The 18753-nt window shown below is 46.6% G+C and overlaps 2 protein-coding genes across 3 annotated transcripts; both read left to right on the forward strand.

The window, feature by feature from the left end:
• The first annotated feature begins 6678 nt into the window (after positions 1–6678).
• On the forward strand, positions 6679–15621 carry LOC117643163 (coronin-1C-A). Of its 2 annotated transcripts, none has more exons than XM_034381881.1 (9): positions 6679–6783; positions 7199–7396; positions 9185–9339; positions 9501–9598; positions 9679–9857; positions 9940–10161; positions 10243–10449; positions 10525–10818; positions 10903–15621. In XM_034381881.1, the coding sequence occupies exons 2-9, from the start codon at positions 7199–7201 to the stop codon at positions 11104–11106; spliced, it is 1557 nt and encodes a 518-aa protein (XP_034237772.1). In that variant the 5' UTR covers positions 6679–6783; the 3' UTR covers positions 11107–15621. The 2 variants fall into 2 exon arrangements, with proteins under 2 accessions (XP_034237772.1, XP_034237773.1); XM_034381882.1 differs by lacking the exon at positions 6679–6783 and adding an exon at positions 6821–7041.
• Positions 15622–16791: 1170 nt separating this feature from the next.
• Positions 16792–17520, forward strand: LOC117643167 (S-phase kinase-associated protein 1). Its single transcript, XM_034381885.1, has one exon. The coding sequence runs from the start codon at positions 16960–16962 to the stop codon at positions 17446–17448; it is 489 nt and encodes a 162-aa protein (XP_034237776.1). The 5' UTR covers positions 16792–16959; the 3' UTR covers positions 17449–17520.
• Positions 17521–18753: the final 1233 nt, after the last annotated feature.

The following is an 18753-nucleotide window of genomic DNA, read 5'->3' on the forward strand; positions in this document are numbered from 1 at the left end:
CCGCGCCGCGTCACAGTACGCACCGCGAGGCAGAGTCCGAGCACGGCTCTCGTCGCTCCGTCTCTCTCGCACTCTCGATGCGGCCCGTCAGGCCCGTCAGGGCGCGAGAGAGACAGAGCGACGGGAGCAGTGCTCCAGCCTGCCTGATGAGTCTGCCACGTAATGCATCACGCATTACGTTCGGAGGAGAAAGGAGAAATGGGGTCACGCCACGGAAGTGGAGTAGTTGTTGCAGAAGAGCGGCGCGCAGCCGCGCAACGAGGACGACGAGGACGTGGGCGGTGGCCCCATTTCGACCTCCGGGTCGCCGGCCATCCGGAGACCGCGGGGCCGCGGAGGGCCCGCCCCTTGGCCCGCCCGCCTAGTCCCGGGGGTGGGCATCGCGACTCGCCTGCAGACTGATTCCGACAGTCGTTTATGACGCTCTACCTCTCGCACCGAAATGGGACGCCCCATGAGTGCGAGAGGGACAGAGAAGCGAGATCAGTCCGCTGGGTGCTGGTCGGTGCTGGTCGGTGTCCACCCTCCGCCGCGGCCGCTTCGTCGAGTGCCGACGCGCCGCTCCACTCCGTCGAGTCTGCGAGTCTGCTCGAACACACGTGGACCCCGGTGCGGGCTGAGAGGCGTTTCGTCGCTTTGTCTCACTCGCACCTCGACGGTGCCGGACGGGGCGTCCCACGAGGGCGAGAGGGACAGCGCGACGAGGCCTGCTGCTGGCACTGCTGTGCTGCGACGACACGGCGCGGCGCGGCACACTGGCGCACACGTCACAGGACGGCCTGCCTATTTTGGGCGTGGTTGTGGGTCGCGGTCGCAAGCCTCGGCCGCCTCGGCGCGCTCTCCTCGCGGGTGTAGCGGCCGGCCTGGGGAGGGGGGGGCAGCGAAGGGGGCGTCGAGCTGTCGAGTCCGAACAGTCCGACCCTCCAACCCTCCGTCCGCGGCCACGCGGGAAAAGGGAAAACAAACCCTTGAAATGACGATCGGCGAGCGACCCGACCGGCAGACCTTTCATTCCGCGGTGCGCGAACTTAGTCGGGAAAGGAGGAGGAGGAGGACTCGGGACACCTTGACGGACCGCGGCGGACCGCGGCGCGTCGGCCCCACTTTACGACATTACGGACAAGACGTGACGGCCCCGCCCCGCCCCGCCCCGCCCCCAGGCTCGGACTGGCCAGGGCAGACAGGCAGAAAAATCTGCCGGGGCCTTTCGGGTTTCGGACCAGTAACGTCACAAAGTTGGTCAAAGAGTCCTAGTATATATAGGACGAAAGTAGCCGTTTTCGCTGATTTTGGGCGGCCACTGCGTCCGATCTAATTGCGGTCAACGGCCTCCCTCGACGCCCTAGTATTCTTAAGACCCTACTCTTTCATGCCCTGCATCGGGAAGACGTTGACCACAACGATTTTGGCTTTGACCGCAACGATTTTCCGACTAAGTTGGTCAAAAAGTGGTCGAATCTCGGAAATTTGCTGATTTTGCTGACTTTGGATGGCCACTGTGTCCAATCTAGTCGCCGTAAAAGGCCTCCCTCGACGTCCTAGTATTCTTAAGACCCTACTCTTTCATGCCCTGCATCGGGAAGACGTTGACCACAACGATTTTGGCTTTGACCGCAACGATTTTCCGACTAAGTTGGTCAAAAAGTGGTCGAATCTCGGAAATTTGCTGATTTTGCTGACTTTGGATGGCCACTGTGTCCAATCTAGTCGCCGTAAAAGGCCTCCCTCGACGTCCTAGTATTCTTAAGACCCTACTCTTTCATGCCCTGTATCGGGAAGACGTTGACCACAACGATTTTGGCTTTGACCGCAACGACTTTCCGACTAAGTTGGTCAAAAAGTGGTCGAATCTCGGAAATTTGCTGATTTTGCTGACTTTGGGCGGCCACTGTGTCCAATCTAGTAGCCGTAAAAGGCTTCCCACGACGCCCTTGTATTCTTAAGACCCTACTCTTTCATGCCCTGTATCGGGAAGGTTATTGACCGCAACTAGTTTGGGAGTGGTTGCCTCACAAAGTTGGTCATGAAGGGTAAAAACATAATGATGATCGGGTGCCTTTTGCGGTCTTATCCGCTGGGGCCTTTTGGGGGCCAGTCCGAGCCTGCCCGCCCCGCCTCGCCCCGCCCCACCCCGCCCCATCCCGCAACAACACACACACTGAAGGCGGAAAATGAGGAAAAGAGGTGCAATAAAAACCGGAGCCGATGAGGAGGTGGCCGCCTGGCTGTCTGGCTGTCGTTATCGGTCTGGTCTACCCACCCCGTCGAGGCGCTCCGCTAGCCGCACAGCCAAGGCAGCCAAGGCCGCGGAGGAGGACAGGTCCGCGACACACCACACTGCAAGCTGATTCCGAACAGTGGTTGGTCGGTCTGCGCGACCGAAGCACTGTTCCGAGTCAGCGCGTTCGTTTTCAGCGGAAAAACTTCCAACCACCCAAACGGTCCGTCTCCACAGTCAGGGTCGAACGGCGCGTCCCCCAACGGGTTGCCGACCCCGCCATGACCGCACCCACCCGTGTCCGCAGACGGGGCAGACGGGCGTGGCGGCATCGCCCAAAGTGCCGTGTGGTTGTTATATGGCTGTGGGTAGGTAGGTGTCAGTAACAACGCGATCCCCCCCCCCTTCTCACATCGACTCACACATTGAATTGCGCGAACGTTTATCCCGTTTAGATGCAGTGGTGGTCGGCCCTGGGTATCCACCCTGGATCCACCGACCTGGCCTGGGCGTGCTGTTGCCGGTGGTTGCCCCCGGGCGTCCCGTCCGGGCACCGCCGCCTCCACACAGTGGCCACTGACCCCCTAGAGATCCAAAGATCAACAAGCCGATGACCGCGACTCCGCGGCTTTGGCTTTGCCTCACCTGCTGTTCGAATTTAAACACGAAACACCCTCCAGCGGCGCGAGAACCGAAAGGCACCCCGCCTCCCTCCCCGTCCCTTCTGGGTCTGCCAGGACCTCTCGCCAGTGACCCCAAAACAACGTAGGGAAGCAAGACTATGCAGGATCCTGGAGGGACGCTGTAGTGCCTTCCAGGCTCCAGGCTCCAGGTACACCCACACTGGCTGGAGCTCTGAAACGCCTTTGCAGTGGGCCGGAGTTGCCTGGAGGCAGCGGTCGCGAGCGCACCGTCCTCCGGCTACCTGGCAAAGGGACGCGAAATCGGTCTTCCTCCGCTGGGACGACCGTCGAAGCAGGCAAAACTGCACGCGGCGCGTAGCGTACCTGGCAAAGGGACGCGAAATCGGCCTCCCTTGGCTGGGACGGCCGTCGTTTCAGGCAAACTGCGCTCGGTGCGCAGCGCGTTGGTGCGAGGCGAGGACCGAGCCGAGCCGAGCCAGGCAGCCGCCCGCCGGGCTAGCCAGTGTTGTAGGGTGCCGCGAGTCTATCTATCGGTAGGGTTAGAACTAGTGCCGTGCTACCGCCCACATCCTGAGGATACCACAAACTCAGCATCGAGAGACGCCGTCGCCGCGCCGCATCGCCCGCCCCAACGCCGAGGACGACGCAACGCGAGGAGAGAGGGACACCAACCAGCCCAGCCAGTGCATCCAACGCAGCGCGCGGGCCCCAGCGAGAGGGAGTGAAGGGGGGGAGGGGCCTCCCCGCCCCCTCCAGCGCAAGGTCTGGGGTGACCGTCGGTCACCCGGGGGAAGGCCCCCCAGAGTGTTTTCAGGTGCGGCGTGCTGGCGAGTGGCGCCTCCATCGTCCTCCAAGTTTCCGGTTTGAAGTTCGAGGTTCCAGCTTGCTCGCTTATCCTCGCGGCGACGGTAGTGCGTTTGTGTGGTCGTCGCTGTGTGCTGCGGCAGGCACTGACTGCTCCAGGCGCGCGGCAGTGCCGGGCCTACCAGGTTCCGGTCTTGAAAGCAATGGGACACTTCAGTTTCAGCACCGGCACGCGATAGTCCCAGGGCAGAGTGTGTCGACGAAGTGGTCGGACCGACAGGAGTCAGCTGTCGCTGGAGCTCAGGCAGAAGGGCTGATTATGTTGTGTCGGTCAAGGGCGAGCTGCGGCGGACAGTGGCGTGCGGAGAGAGGGCGGGGCGCGGGCCCGAATCCCTGCGCCGTGTCGACGTCATCGAGGGATTCCCGGCGCCGCGTTTCGGCAACACAGGCGGTGCACCTCCGGCAGTGCTACACGGTTGCTGTATCCGCGCGCCCCAACAACATAACCCTATCTCGGTTCTGTCCATATCCGCTTTCCCTTCTAGAGTTCTCCGCGAGACGCGGTCGGAAGAGGCTCCAGCGCGACCCAGGGGCGGGCCTTGCAGTCACCGCGAGACCAACAGCGCGACCGCCACCATACGGACAACAGCCCAGCCCGACTCCTTGCGACCGAAGACCAAAATCCGCGATTTGTGTCCAGACGAAGCAGCGGCGGGGGCGCTTACGGACGGTCCCCAACAGCGGTCGCTAGCAGTGTGTCCGCAGTTTCGCGCCCACCATGCCAACTACCGGGAAGGGGAGGGGAGGGGAGGGGGCCGGCGGGGCGGGCCGGTGGCCTGCCCAATCCCACGAAGTGCAGCCGACGGCGCGGAGCCGGAGCCGGGCCGACCTGGGCCTGGCTGCCGGAGGATATGACAACTTTACAGTATACAGGTGTTCCCCAGCCGCATTGTTTGTCCGCTGCTCCTTTCAGACGCGAATGCCGCCGAGGTTTCGGCAAGCCTGGGCCTGCTGGTCTGGCCAGCACGTGGCGTAGGTTGCTGCTCGGGCAACGACCCGGCCGAGTTCTGCTGCGGGGGAGGCGGCAGGGAGTGTCAAAGCGACGGTTATTTTTCGCGAATATTGCAGGTATACAACCAGGAGTGTAGCTGGCAGCTCGGCGTGCTCGGCGTTGGGGTGCAATCGGTCGGTGTACCTACGGCTGGCTAGCCTGTCGGCGCCGTACCGGCGGCAGCAAGGTCGCATGAAGAAAGGAGAAGGGCGAAGAACAAAACTTAAAAACATATCGCCAACGCACCACGACAGAAGACAAAGAAGAAACCTTCTCTGTTCCCAAGAACTATGGGACGAAGCAGGGGGGTACCGGACTCGGTAGTGCTCAAAGAGGCTGTTCCGGGGCGGAGGTCTACGCGACCCCTTTCGGGGGAACATAGGCCCCCAACCCCAAGGACTGGTACTGCGAGCCGGAGCGTGCAGCCGCTGAGGTTCCCTCCGCCGAGGTAAAGTACCACCTTAGTAAGGACGACCTTGTCCCGTTTTGCAGTGCAGGCGGGCATGTGTCGGGCCCGAAATGGCATACGATCATATGTGGTCCAGCCCTTGATGATGATGATGATTTGCAGTGGGCCGGCCCGCGCGACGCCGGTGCCGGGGGGTTGCCTATCCAGTCCTTCGCAGGCGGTTCACGGCTTCCCGGGTGTTCCTGGGTTCCGCGCGGCCGTCAAGTGAAGCGACAGCGGCGGGCGAGCGTAGGCGCTCTGGCAAGCGGGACCGTCCACAATTCACAAGTCTCGACTTGTTCTCATTTTGGGGAGGAATAAGGAGTGGCAGACTACGGACGGTCCTGACTTTACATACGCGGCGAAGTGAGAGAAGATCGATCTTTGACGTTTGGGTGAGCCATTGACGTTGCGTTTGGAAGCTTGTCAATCTGGTATTTCGCCTACTCAAATTGTTTGGATTGCTCGGTCAAATCATGTTCTTGTTGGATCGAGCCATGCTTTTGCCTCCTTTACAGCGGTATTTCAAAATCGAATCTGTACTTACACAGTGCGACAGGGTACTTTGAAGAAACGGCCAGCAAGAACCTTGTTGCCACTTGGGCTACTTTTCGTTTCGCACAGTTACAGTTCCTTACAGTGTGGTGCCCCCTTTCCCCGACTACACTGGATGCGGATCCCATTGATTGCAACGGGGTTTCGGATTTTCCCGCGGCTCGTGCGAGCTGTGCGAGCGAGCCGGCAGAGTCTGCTCCCCAGTGAGTCATCGAGCAACGGCATTTTCTCGGCCTTTGAGTCACGAACCCGATTTTCCCCAAATGGCACCTTGTCGTGCTGCTTCGCTGCTTGGGTGTAGCACATTCGGGAGGACCCCTGGAAAGAGGGGAGGGGGGGGGGAGAAGGGGGACTCTCAGCGACACTCGCACAAACACACAACGGGATGGCGGGCGGGAGTTTCGCCGGTACACTATAATGTGCGGAGATCCCGAAAGCAAGGGACGGAACGCCCCGACACTGTGAATGAAGCCGCGCTGTGCCCTGGCTGTGCCCCGGCTGTGCCCTGGCTGTGACACAATAGGTCTGCATCAACAACACACGCGCGGCGAGCGCCCATGCGGGCCAAATTTGACGCTTTGCCAGGGTTGTCTTTAGATTGCGAAGTAAATAAATGAGGGAAAGGCGGAAAGGCGAATAAAGACGGGACGACAGGACGGCGTGCACATCCTGTCGCGAAGTGAGGATGAGACGATTGCGATGCGACCGCAGGCCGCCTGCCGCCTGCCCGTCCGCAGTCCGCATCGTCCGCATCCCTAGTCATTCCCCTGCACAGGCGCTATCTTGCGTGCCGCGGCCGAACCTCCTTGACGCCGCCGCGTTTCTTCTTGGCGATACCCCACGCACACAGACACAGCAGGCAGGCACACAGCGCGGCGGGAGGGGCGGGGCGCTACCCCGTGCGTTTGAAAAGTGACCGCTCTGACCGCTCTGACTCATGTTCCAAATCACAGCATCCCAGTTTTGAAGCTCTTCGCGCCCCCTACACGAACGAACCCACTGATACTCTAAACAATATATGTCTAGTTTTATTTTCTGGATATTTTGCTGAGCAGAAGAGAAGGTTGTTGATTTTCTATTTCGTTAGTTATGGTCTCGTTGTGATAGATTTCTCTCTGACGGATTCCTTATGTTGTCACGCGAAGCATTACCTAATATGGCATTGTGAATCTATTTCCGTTCAGAAACCCTCTACTGCACCTCGGGTGGTTTAGCCGCCTAACCCTGATTTCTCAATATTTATCGACACAGTTCTGCTTCTCACTGTTTTAAAGGATAGATGAGTAGGGCGGCCGCTCTTTAGCTTACATACTGCCCCGAGGTGCGTCTTTTTAATGCCAGAAGTTCTATTTCTGTGGTTTTGGTTAAAAATCGTGAAATAAGGACTTGGGGCTACATTGGGCGTGTGATTTAGGTTAGAATATCCTCTGGAAACTTTTCTCTGCAGTTTTTATCAATACCGTCCTCCCTTTTTTCAGATGTCTTTTCGTGTAGTACGAAGCAGTAAATTTCGTCATGTGTATGGAACAGCTCTCAAAAGAGAGCACTGCTATGATAACATCAGAGTATCGAAGTCATCATGGGATTCAACCTTCTGTGCGGTGAATCCCAAATTTCTGGCCATTATCGTTGAGTCTGCTGGAGGAGGCGCATTTATTGTCCTACCTCACAACAAGGTGAGTTCACAGTTCCTAACAAAACTGATATAACCCTAAGAATTGTTGCAACATCAAAGAGCTAATACAAAGTGTGCGGATACGATTTCCAATACTATGAAAGTAATTGAGATCATTGAGATTTGAGATGTGCCTAATAGATCGTACTTGCTGATGGCTGGTTGACCTGAAACCTGCTCGCCCTAGTTTGTGATACTGGTCATTTTTGACATTGATGTTGGAGGCATCCAAGTTTGTTGAAATGTGAACTTAAGTCTCTCTGGTCTATGCATTGCCTTTCTTTTTGGCAATATTCCTGTTCTTTTGTATTTGAATTCACAGTTGATTAGTGTGCTTAGTTCCAAATTGGACGTCTGGCAACATTTTTGTGCCTGTCAGAGAATGGCATTTTCAGAGAGAATCTTATGATTATTTAATGATTAGCCACAAAAACTTATTGGTGCTTTTGGATTTTGGAAGACTGACATGGGTCTGAATGTCTTATCGTGTTTGTCTGGCGATGATTGTTGGTGTGTAAATGACACATAAGTCTCGTTCCTTTATGATTGATTTCAAAATTTGGAAACTTTCTATCTGCATCACAGCTTGCCCAATCACCTGAATGTGACAGTAATATCATTATTATGGCCTGTGAGGGACCAAGTTGTCGACAATTGTCTAAGAGTAAGTGATGTTCATTCGCATTGCAATACCCTTATTTTGCATCAGTTTTAGTTTAGTAGAAAAGATGTATCTAAATTTGCAATGCATCATGGAAGATGTCCCAACTGAAATTAGCAATAGACCTCTCTTTTCTTTCTTTCGTTTGTCTGAGGTATTAATATGTTGTCTTTGAAATGGGAACATTCTGCGTATTTATTTTCACTATATAGACATTTTTTTTTGTCTTATTTTAATCTCCCTAGGAGAATTATTTGATTGCTGAAGAGAGATAAATTTTTATCAGTTGCCTGTTTTCTAGTGTGCATGGTCAGTATCTTATTTACAAATTAAGCATGTTCTTATGAATTTTGTTTATTTGTTTAGGCTTTGTTTTCTTCCATTTGCTTGTTTCTTTTGTGGGTCATTCAATTTGAATCGTTCTCTGAACACCAGCAGAGTATGTGTGTCTGAGCTATTCTGAGATTTCTGTGATATAAATAGATTTTGGCACAAGAGTGGAGTAGTGGATGGAAGTGCCAGCCATGTATATCTCTCCCTGTCCTGATCTGCCCCGCCTAGCCTGCCTCCCTCTGGCATACTTTTTACTATATTTTCTATGCAGTCTTTTTACCAACTGAAATTCGCTCACTCCTGTCTGCTCCTCCACTGTTCCTTCTTTCTTCCTTTTCATTCCATGTTCTGTAAGTTATAACTGTCAGTCTACCCATTTTTTAAAAATTACTTTTATTTTTTGCGTTATTTTTCAAAGTGAGTTACCATTAAAGTCTATCTAAAAGACATCACCAATGAGTTAAAGACTTTTTATAGGACTACAAGCATGTATAGAATAGTTAGGTATAGTTCTATTTTTTGTTCGCGGACAGGAATGACTTATCTAGGTTTCAACGCTACTTTTATTGGTTGATAGATTCGTCATTTTAAAAATATGACCCCATATGTAAATGCTCTATTAAATATGTTATGTAGCTTGAATTGTTTATTTGTAGCTGTGTTTATGACAATAACAGCAAAATCTACTGTTACTGCTATTTTGTTACCTACTGTTCACAGTGCATGTCTTTGCTCTTCCAACTTAGGGGTTATTTTTTGCTAAAGCATGCTAATGCCTCTGATTTTTTTCTGCAGGTTGGAAGGATACCAGCTGACTATCCTTTAGTTGGAGGACACAAGGGTCCCGTACTGGACATTGCTTGGTGTCCACACAATGACAATGTTATAGCCAGTGGATCTGAGGATTGTGTTGTAAAAGTGTGGCAGATTCCTGATGGTGGAATTTCCAGGTTTGTTTCTTAAAATCTGTTGTCATGGCCATCCCATCCCCTCCCTTCACCCGTTTTTGGAGGGAAAATGCAGCTTTGGCATGCTGCCTTTGCTTACCATTGCTCTTGCTTCCTGCCACTCGGTGCCAACGGTGTATAAAAGTGGCTATCTACTTTTACAGGACATTGACAGAGCCAGTTGTTGATCTTCTCTACCATCAAAGAAGAGTTGGTTTAGTTTTGTGGCACCCCACAGCACAGAATGTCTTACTAACTGCTGGTAAATAACTCGTTTATTTAAAGGTCTCTTGTTTCTTGCCTTTGTATTTGTGACCCTGATTTGCAATCTCTCTTTTCCAGGCTCTGACAATCAAGTTGTTATTTGGAATGTCGGAACTGGAGAAATGTTGGTACACATTGATTGTCATCCAGATATTGTATATAGCGCATGCTGGAATTGGGATGGATCACAACTTCTTACCACCTGCAAAGATAAGAAAATGCGTATTATTGACCCTAAAAGTGGGGAAGTTGATGAGGTACAGCTACGGCAGTTTTCTGTTTTGCTCTATGATATATGTTTTCCACTTTTTCACTTTTTCTGTTGTTTTAATTTATCAGGAAGCTGTATGCCATGAAGGAACTAAAGCCTCCAGAGCCCTTTACTTGAAAAGTGGCCTGATATTTACAACAGGATTTAGCAAAGCCAGTGAGAGACAGTACTCGCTGCGAGCACCCGGCCATTTGGAGGAGCCAATTATCATGGTGGAGCTCGACACCAGTAATGGCGTCATGTTCCCTCTGTATGATCCTGACACCAATCTGGTGTACTTGTGTGGCAAGGTGAGTCACTGTGATTGTGATGCGTATGAATTTCCTAAGTTTTTTTTATACAGTCTGATGCATTTTGTCTTTTTCTTGCAGGGAGACAGTGTCATCCGCTATTTTGAAATAACATCCGAGCCTCCATTCGTGCATTACATCAACACTTTCCCAACACCTGATGCCCAGAGAGGCATCGGTATTATGCCAAAGAGGGGTTGTGATGTAACCTCATGTGAAATTGCTCGCTTTTACCGCATCAACAATTCTGGTTTCTGTCAAGTTATCAGCTTTACAGTTCCCAGAAAGGTAAGTTTTTGTCATTGACAACTTTCTGTACATGTTTGGGTGTGTCCTTTGTTTCCATTATGTTTTCTTCTTTAGTCTGAGCTGTTTCAAGAGGACTTGTACCCGGATACAGCGGGTGATACATCTGCTCTTAGTGCTGAGGAATGGATGGATGGCAAGAATGCAGAGCCAGTGCTCATATCACTCAGAGATGGATACACAAGCACCAAGAAGAGTGATCTGAAAGTAGCGGCTCCTGGTGGCAAGCGAAATGTTCTTGATAAGTTGGGAAAGAATAGTTCAAGCACTGCTCCTGCCATCAACCACAGATCAGTTGATGAATCAGATACCCCATCAGCGCCAGCCCCACCCCCTCCTGCTGCATTATCGGTACTTAACTATTTTTTGTTTCGCAAGTCAATTTCTTTTTCTCCCATTGTTTCCAAAATAACACTATTGACTCTGTTTTTTCAGGATGACATTATTAAAGAATTCCGGGAAGAGATTCGTAAATTAAAAGCCATGATTGTGAAACATGAAAATCGTATTCGAGCTTTGGAAGCTAAGCAAGTTACTGATGGTACTGCGGACGCATTGCCATCCGCACCTGCACCAGTCCCAGCTACTGCTCCATCAAATAATTCAGGCCCAGACGATTTGGCTCCTGATGAAGTTTGAGTTTATTGAATTTCATCTTGAATGTAAGTTATGTTCATGATATCCACACAGCCATTCAAAGTGTAGCTTCTTTTAAGTTACTTTCAAGACAGATGTTTATTTCTCCCAATGCTTTTGGGAATATTGCTTCAGGAGGTGGCCTGGTAATTTTTATCTTAAATGAACTTGTATGTGCTACACATTTATCATTGTGTAGTCTAATCTGCTCAGCATTGCATGATTTCCTCTGGCAAAATATCTTGTCACAATTACTTATACTATCAATGGGTTTTTAAAAATGCTCATACTTTTACTGTTCGACTGTGCATGTCCCTGTGTTTACATGCTCAAATTTAAGTATTATCAAATTCACTATAATACAGACACTTTTCTCCTTTTTTTTTATTTTTGAGATTTGCTGGCAATAGAGCATTTTTAATTATTTTTTTTTTAAATGTTAGGACCCTTAGTATCATTTTGATAAAATTTTCCTCATGTACCTGTTCCTCCATAGTGTACAGCAAATTTCTTTTAGCACAATAATTCTCCTCAGAGTAAATTTTATGTGAGTTGGGTATACCATAGCTTCAAGCCAAAATGCTATATTTTAGTTTCTTGCTCCTCTGGCATCATTAAGTATAATGTTCGCCTCATGTACTCGTAATATATTTTTGTTAAGACATTTTATCTCATTTTCCTTTGCATGTGTAAAACACTGAGTTATCTGCACATGTTGCTGTGTTCCTATTCAAGGCTCACATCTGTTCGTACTTGTTATTGTGTACATATGATTTTAAGGAAGAGGGCGCATGAGTGTGCACATTTGCGTGCTTTTGACGCTGTTGATCCTAGTCTCTGGAGTGGTAGATGTAGCAGGAGCAAGAGCTGGAGGGGCTTTTCTTTGCATAGGAAATTTTATAGTATGGTATATTCTTATGCTATACTTTTAGTTAGCTGCTGTTCTGCCAATGCAGATAGCCTGTTACTCAATTGTTACTCATTGTTGTTAGAGGAGAAAGCCAGAGTGTTTTCCAACACTACCTCATGTCGTCATCTCATATCCTTAAAATTCATGAAATCATTGTTGTCAGAAGATGTGTGTGTTCTAAAAATGTTCTAAGTGGTTTTACCTGGTTCCAGAAAGTGCCCTAAATGATCCTGGGAACTTATTCAAATGTTATTGGAAACTAAGCATTAGGCTTTTCATTTTCTGACTTGTTTGATTAATGATTATCAATACTAATGGGCACTGTGTAAGAAGTGAGTGTCCCCTGGAGGTCATTCAATGCTGGTCCATTTTTATTTCTCACCTTGGTATTTTGATCTAATACAATATTTGCTTTGATTCTTTTGATGCATACTGGCATAGAAATTCTACATTTGCAATGATGGTTGTTCTACTTCATTGTAATTGAGAATCCTCTTATTTTGAATAACTGTGTCTATGTGTGTGTGCGCGTGTGTGTATGCGCGTGTGTGTGGATGTAGGTATGTAGGTAGGTAGGTAGCTAGGTAGGTAGGTTTACACTAATTTTTGAGAGGGTCAATCTAAACATTTTAGAACAAAATCCAATTTTGTTGGACTGCTGTTGCATTTTCAAGTGATATTTTATTAACAACCATTGTTGATGTTATTACATGTTTCAACTTGAAATACTTCTATCGTTGAATGATAATATGCTATTTTAAACATAGTATCCTTACGTAACTTATGTAATCTTGCACCTGACCATAACACTGAGCTTGCTGCCTTTTTTAGTGCCCTTTGTAAGGTTCATGTGGGAGTTAAGACAACATAGGGCAGTTAAAGTTCAAAGTGCTAGGCTCTATGCTGTCCTCTAGTGTCAGATATTTGTTAGATTCAGAGGGAACAAAACTGTATGATACTTAAGAATGTGCTTATTTAGGTTTAGCAATGCCAAGAGATCAGTAGGTAACAAATTTTGTCATTCTAAATAGGGAGTGTGCTTACTCATTTATGCTAGTTCTATGTTCCTTCACAGTGTCTGTGGTTTGATATATCCTATCTTAACTTGAATTCGAGTGGGATACCCTTCTGTATTCAATGACAAGTAAGGGTGCAATGCCCAACCAATTAAAGATATTAGAAAAGCTATATTCAAGAATGTACTCTGGTGACTAAATGAAAGATCTGCAGCACAAGTTTTTCTTAGTGCTTATAAATTTTATCACTGTCTTGCCAACTGGAATTTGGTTAAGTGTTTCAGAAAAACAAGTTTTCTTTAATTTTAGTGTGTTTTAATTTCTGAAAAATGTTTGTTTCATGTGAATTAATGTATTACCACCTAGTTGCATTTATGGGAACTGCATTAACAAAAATTCTCAGCAGTGCTTCCTAGACAGATGAGAATGTTTCTGTAGTGGTTTTCTTGAATCTCACCCACCGTTCTAACTGTGAAAAGGTACTGCAGTATTGTACCTTCTACCTCTGTTGAATAGTTGAGATGGTACTTTTTTTTTAGCCTTCAAATCTCTTTGTGCCTTTATCTTGACTTAAGTTTGTATTGTGTGAAGGCATTTGCCTTTTAAAAATATTTTGTAAGACCTTGAAACACTGTAAAAGTGGTTATTTCTTCAAAATTGTTAAATTGCAGTATTTATGAAACAAGCTGTTAACCAGCCTCAAGCAATTGCTGCACACAGTGCAAGCTTTCATATTTTGTTGTCATGATAAATGACTGGCTCTGCTTAATTTTTATGGCTTAGATATGAGCTTACATTCATACTTAATTTATATTGTTATGTTTATTTTGAATGCTTTCCCTTTGACAGTATTTTGTATTTCATCTACCCCCAGTTGAAACCATGTATTAAGTCTCTGCTTCTTATGAGAAGTACAATGGTTTGTATTGTGTGTCCTTATCATTTATTTACTCAAATCATGTATCCTCTTTTTTTTGGTAACAGCTCTGCCTTAAATGTGTTGCTCACAGAACATTTTTTTCTCACCTAACCATAGTTGTTGATTTTGGATTTCTTTTAATAAATGTACTTTTTACCTTTGTTTCTTATTATGTTATCTCCAAACAGTTGTAATTTTTGTTTAACTTCATTTTCTGTGGTATATCTAATTCTAATTGAATCATTGTCTTAAATTTCAAGTTGGAAGGCAAGGAAAGTAACAGCTGTGAGAAAAATAAAATAAAAAAACTAAGTTTTACAGCCAGAATGGTGCTGTTATTGAAATCTTCAAAGGTATGTGATGTAACGCAACTGTGATCACCTGAGATGAGAACCCTTTTGTTGTCATGTCAGAACTGTATCAGTAGGAACTTGTATTCACTTTTTTTGTTCAATTTATGGTGGATGATACTTTATTGATGAGTGTTAAGAACTCCATTGCATGGATTGATTAGGTAATGAGCCTTATACAAACTGGTTGTTCACAGTTCTGGGAGGAAAAGAAAAACTACTTGTTGCCTCATTTAGACAAATGTTACTTGGTATGTTAATCACCCCTTGCAGTCAGTCATTATGTAACTTATTTTAGAAATAGCATGGAGTGCTTTGGTAGTTGGTGCTGCTAATTGCTGTATCCTGGTTGAACTGATTTTCTAAATGCCAGACCTAATCTTTACTTTGTATATTTTGTGTGAGTGCTTTGGTGCATTTTCTAAACTATGTGCATCTTACTTGCCTTTGTAATGTATGTACATCATCAGCTTGTTGAGAGTGTATGTTCTGACCTTGTAACAAAGCCAAGCGCTGTAATATAAAGTGCTTATTCTCAATATATGTATTTTAGCGGTTTAGTCTGAAGTGCTGGCAAACCTCAGATTACCTAGGTAATGTTTTGTGTGCAACATTACATAGGAAAAATGTTGAGTGAAACAATAGTAATTGAACATTTTCGAAAATGGAACTGCCACACTTAACATTACGTGGGTAATCTTAGTTTTGCCTGCACTTCGGACTTGACTGCTAACATATATCTACCGCTATATATATATTTATATATCATTTGTAGTAACAAGTCATTTTTGATATCTTTTGTACAAAATGTAAAGCTTAACATTGCTATTTACCATGGCTAATGTATTATGTCTGTTATTTCTTCAGTTGTGTTTTTTTTTTCTTTTTTTAAAATCTTTTTGTTTACCAAACATGTCTACCTAAAGCAGTCTGGTCACCATAATTTTGTGTGTCATTACTACCATGTTAATTTTTTATTTAGTTGCAGAAAAGAATCTCTCTCCTCAGGAATGGTTCTATTATTCTTTTTAAGTGGCACTTGCTACAGCCTAACAAAAGTGAGTGTATGTAAAGTAGATCTGCTTTGTTCATTCAGGTTTAACAGTTGCAGCCTCTTGTACTGGCTGCAATCTGAATTGCTCAATTCACCCAATAGTTCAGTCTTCCAAGGCGGTACGAATCAGCAATCTTTAATCTACGTCTTGTACAGTATTATTTTTTGAGTCTGTCTACGCTTTTACTTATGTTCAGACGGTTTTATGTTGATGCAATAGTCATGTTTACAGTATGCCTTCAATAAAAGCTCTTTTGTCCAATGTGAAACTGAACACAATTATTATAGAATAGTCACTCTTTTCCCATTTCTCACCCCTCTAGCAAGAATAAGTTCATTGAAATTTGACTTTGACCCAATTCACAAATGTATTTTGGGCTTTTTTTTTAGGGGGGAAGGGGGAAGACCAACCAATTCTCTCAATATTGAGAAAAAAGGCTTACCAACGTAATAAGCACGCGCCTGAATATGAAAAAATTTAGAAACTAGGGGTGTCTAAGAGTGTTACCAGTTTACACGAAAATCGTTAACATTAAACTGCTTCCCTCCCCTTTCACGCTCTCTTGGAAGGTAGGGCAACGGCTGTGCTCCAGGGACTGAGCACAAGCACACCCTTTCTCGTGAATGAAGTATACAAGTCCTCGCATTTACGCCGATGACGCGAAACGCCTCGCACATAATATTTGTGCTTTTATTTCTACGCAAGCGAAACCGTTGACGTCTGTGAACAACTTTCCAAATCATCTCAAGAGCCAAGTGTGTGGCGGGTTTGTACTAGACCTGTTGGTCCAGAAGGGCGACTGAGCTATACCCCATGGAGACGGGCAACAACAGCAAGCCATTAAAAATCAGGAGATTTGGAACGGGGCGTATGGGCATGTGACTCTTCAAAAATTATTTTTCGCAATTTTTACAGAATTTCATCCTTATTGTTCATGGATCGCCAGAATGGTCGTTCGCAAACTTCGAAAGCCCCCGCATGGACGCCATCTTTGACCATGACGCCGGCTCAAATTACTGGCGGGTTGTATTGTTGCACGAAGTACCTAGTTTTGCGACAAAAAGTATAGTTTTTCAAGCATCAAATATTATAATACTTTTTATTTTTTAAGTATCATTGCGCTCAATAGAAATTTGAAATTATTATTCGTCGTATTTAGTTGTGTGATGGATCGTGCGTAGAACAAATGAAAGTTGTTTTCCGGGTGTACCACACATCATGCTTGCAAATGTAATGAGAATAACTATACCTTTAAGTCATAACGATTTTCCTTCTAAACAAATTGATTTTTTCAAGTTTCTCTGGTAAATTTATAGTGCGCGCTGGACTTGTGTCTCCTTTTATTCCAAGAGAGAGTTTGATTTTTAGTTCTAGCTGTTGGCTAAGCTACGCGACAGCAGTGCCCTCTAGCCGTCGGCAGGGCGGAAGTCTCGCTGCCGATCCGCGTCCCATGCCATCGGTCGGTGTCCGTCAGTCGGAGTATTGATCTGGAAGCCTACAGTTTAGCGTGGTACCCGCCTCAGAGTATCTTTAGGCCCATCGTGGAGAATCATCCTCCAAATTTCAAGTTCTTCTAGACCAGTTGTTTGTCGCAACAAGTCTCAAGATGCAGAAGATCAAGCTTCAGAGTTCCGATGGAGAGATCTGCGAGGTGGACGTGGATGTCGCAAAATGTTCGGTCACCATCAAGACCATGTTGGAAGATCTTGGCGTGAACGAGGATGAAGAGGAGCTGGTCCCCTTGCCCAACGTCAACTCCGTGATTCTCAAGAAAGTTATCCAGTGGGCTACCTACCACAAGGATGACCCTCCTCCACCCGAAGATGACGAGAACAAGGAGAAGCGTACGGACGACATCTCGAGCTGGGACGCCGACTTCCTCAAGGTGGACCAAGGTACCCTGTTCGAGCTCATTTTGGCCGCCAACTACCTTGACATCAAGGGCCTGTTGGACGTGACCTGCAAGACTGTCGCCAACATGATCAAGGGCAAGACTCCCGAAGAGATTCGCAAGACCTTCAACATCAAGAACGACTTCACGCCGAGCGAGGAGGAGCAGGTGCGAAAGGAGAACGAGTGGTGTGAGGAGAAGTAAGCAGTGCGCCGATATGAACATTTTGAACTATTGGTTTGTCCAGCAATTTTTGTAACATCTGCAGCAGGTGTCTTTTGACTTGCTCACAGTCATTTGCTGGAATTGCCCTACGGCCAGACTCAATGATTCGACGTATTGGTATGAAGGTTTGATTTGTGATATCGTGATGTGATGGGTGTGTGGGCACAGCATAGTGCCTGATTTTAGTATTAGTCTTGAAATTTCTGTTACCTCTTAAATCTATGCGCTCGTTTGTGTGACACTTCGGTCCCTGTGATCAAGCCAACTGCAGTTTGTACCAACTCTAGCTTGAATAGATGCGTTGATTCAGGATGTTTATTTCTAATGTTCAGTGTCTTTCTTTTGACTTCAAGGGTCCTATTAGACAAGGTACGCTATGTTTATTTTTTTTAATTCCTGAGAGGGTATTTTTATATCAGCCAATAACATCTTAACCTGGTTTTGATACTGCAAAGCCTAAGAACTCTTGTTTGCAGCTTTCGATCTCCAAAGAGTTTTGTTGCGGGAAGGAAGACTTTATTTTTTTGTTTTGTTTATGTATAACCTACTCTCTCAACTTGTTTATGTACATTTTAGAGTTTCTTTAGTTGTTTCCTGCTATTTCCAAATACTGATCACTTCAAAATTTATCATCTACTTATTCATAATGTAGTTTCTATTCTTTTTGTTCAAACTATTTCATGTCTCAAATTTATTTTGTATGTATAGTCTGTTGAAATTCGTCTTACGTCTGGAATCTGACATTTCTGTGTAATAAATGTGTTTAACATATTCCCATGTCGTTGTCTTGCTTTTTGAACACAACATAGTCTGACCAAACTACCTGCATGCGCAAATCTATATGAAACCCAAGGCCTGAGTCCATGAACTTCAAGTATTATGCTGTGACAGTAAACACTTGTGGATAAATAAGATCAAGAAGAAAAGGCCCAGACCAAACCTTAACTGATGCATTGCACAAGCATTCTTGTAACATGATTCATAATGCATTGATGCGAACATACTATATGTCCTAAAGTAACAGTGCAGTCAGTCTCCGTTCAAGGCTGTAACTTGGTCGGCATTATAGGCTGCATTGGTCTGAAGCTGATGTTCGGTGTGTGGCCTAAACTCTTGTAACTCCTCTGTCGTCGGTTAGTTCCATTGACAAGAGCCTGAACAGTGTTGTTCAGGAGTCACGGTTTTAAGTAACCATTACCAGAGATTAAACAGTACTAGTAAAGAAAGATAACTGCAATAATGTCTGATTGCCCATAGCCAACGCTGGCCAAGGCGCAGGAAGGT

The sequence above is a fragment of the Thrips palmi genome, unplaced genomic scaffold (assembly GCF_012932325.1).
Source record: "Thrips palmi isolate BJ-2018 unplaced genomic scaffold, TpBJ-2018v1 HiC_scaffold_16, whole genome shotgun sequence".
Classification (NCBI taxonomy): domain Eukaryota; kingdom Metazoa; phylum Arthropoda; class Insecta; order Thysanoptera; family Thripidae; genus Thrips; species Thrips palmi.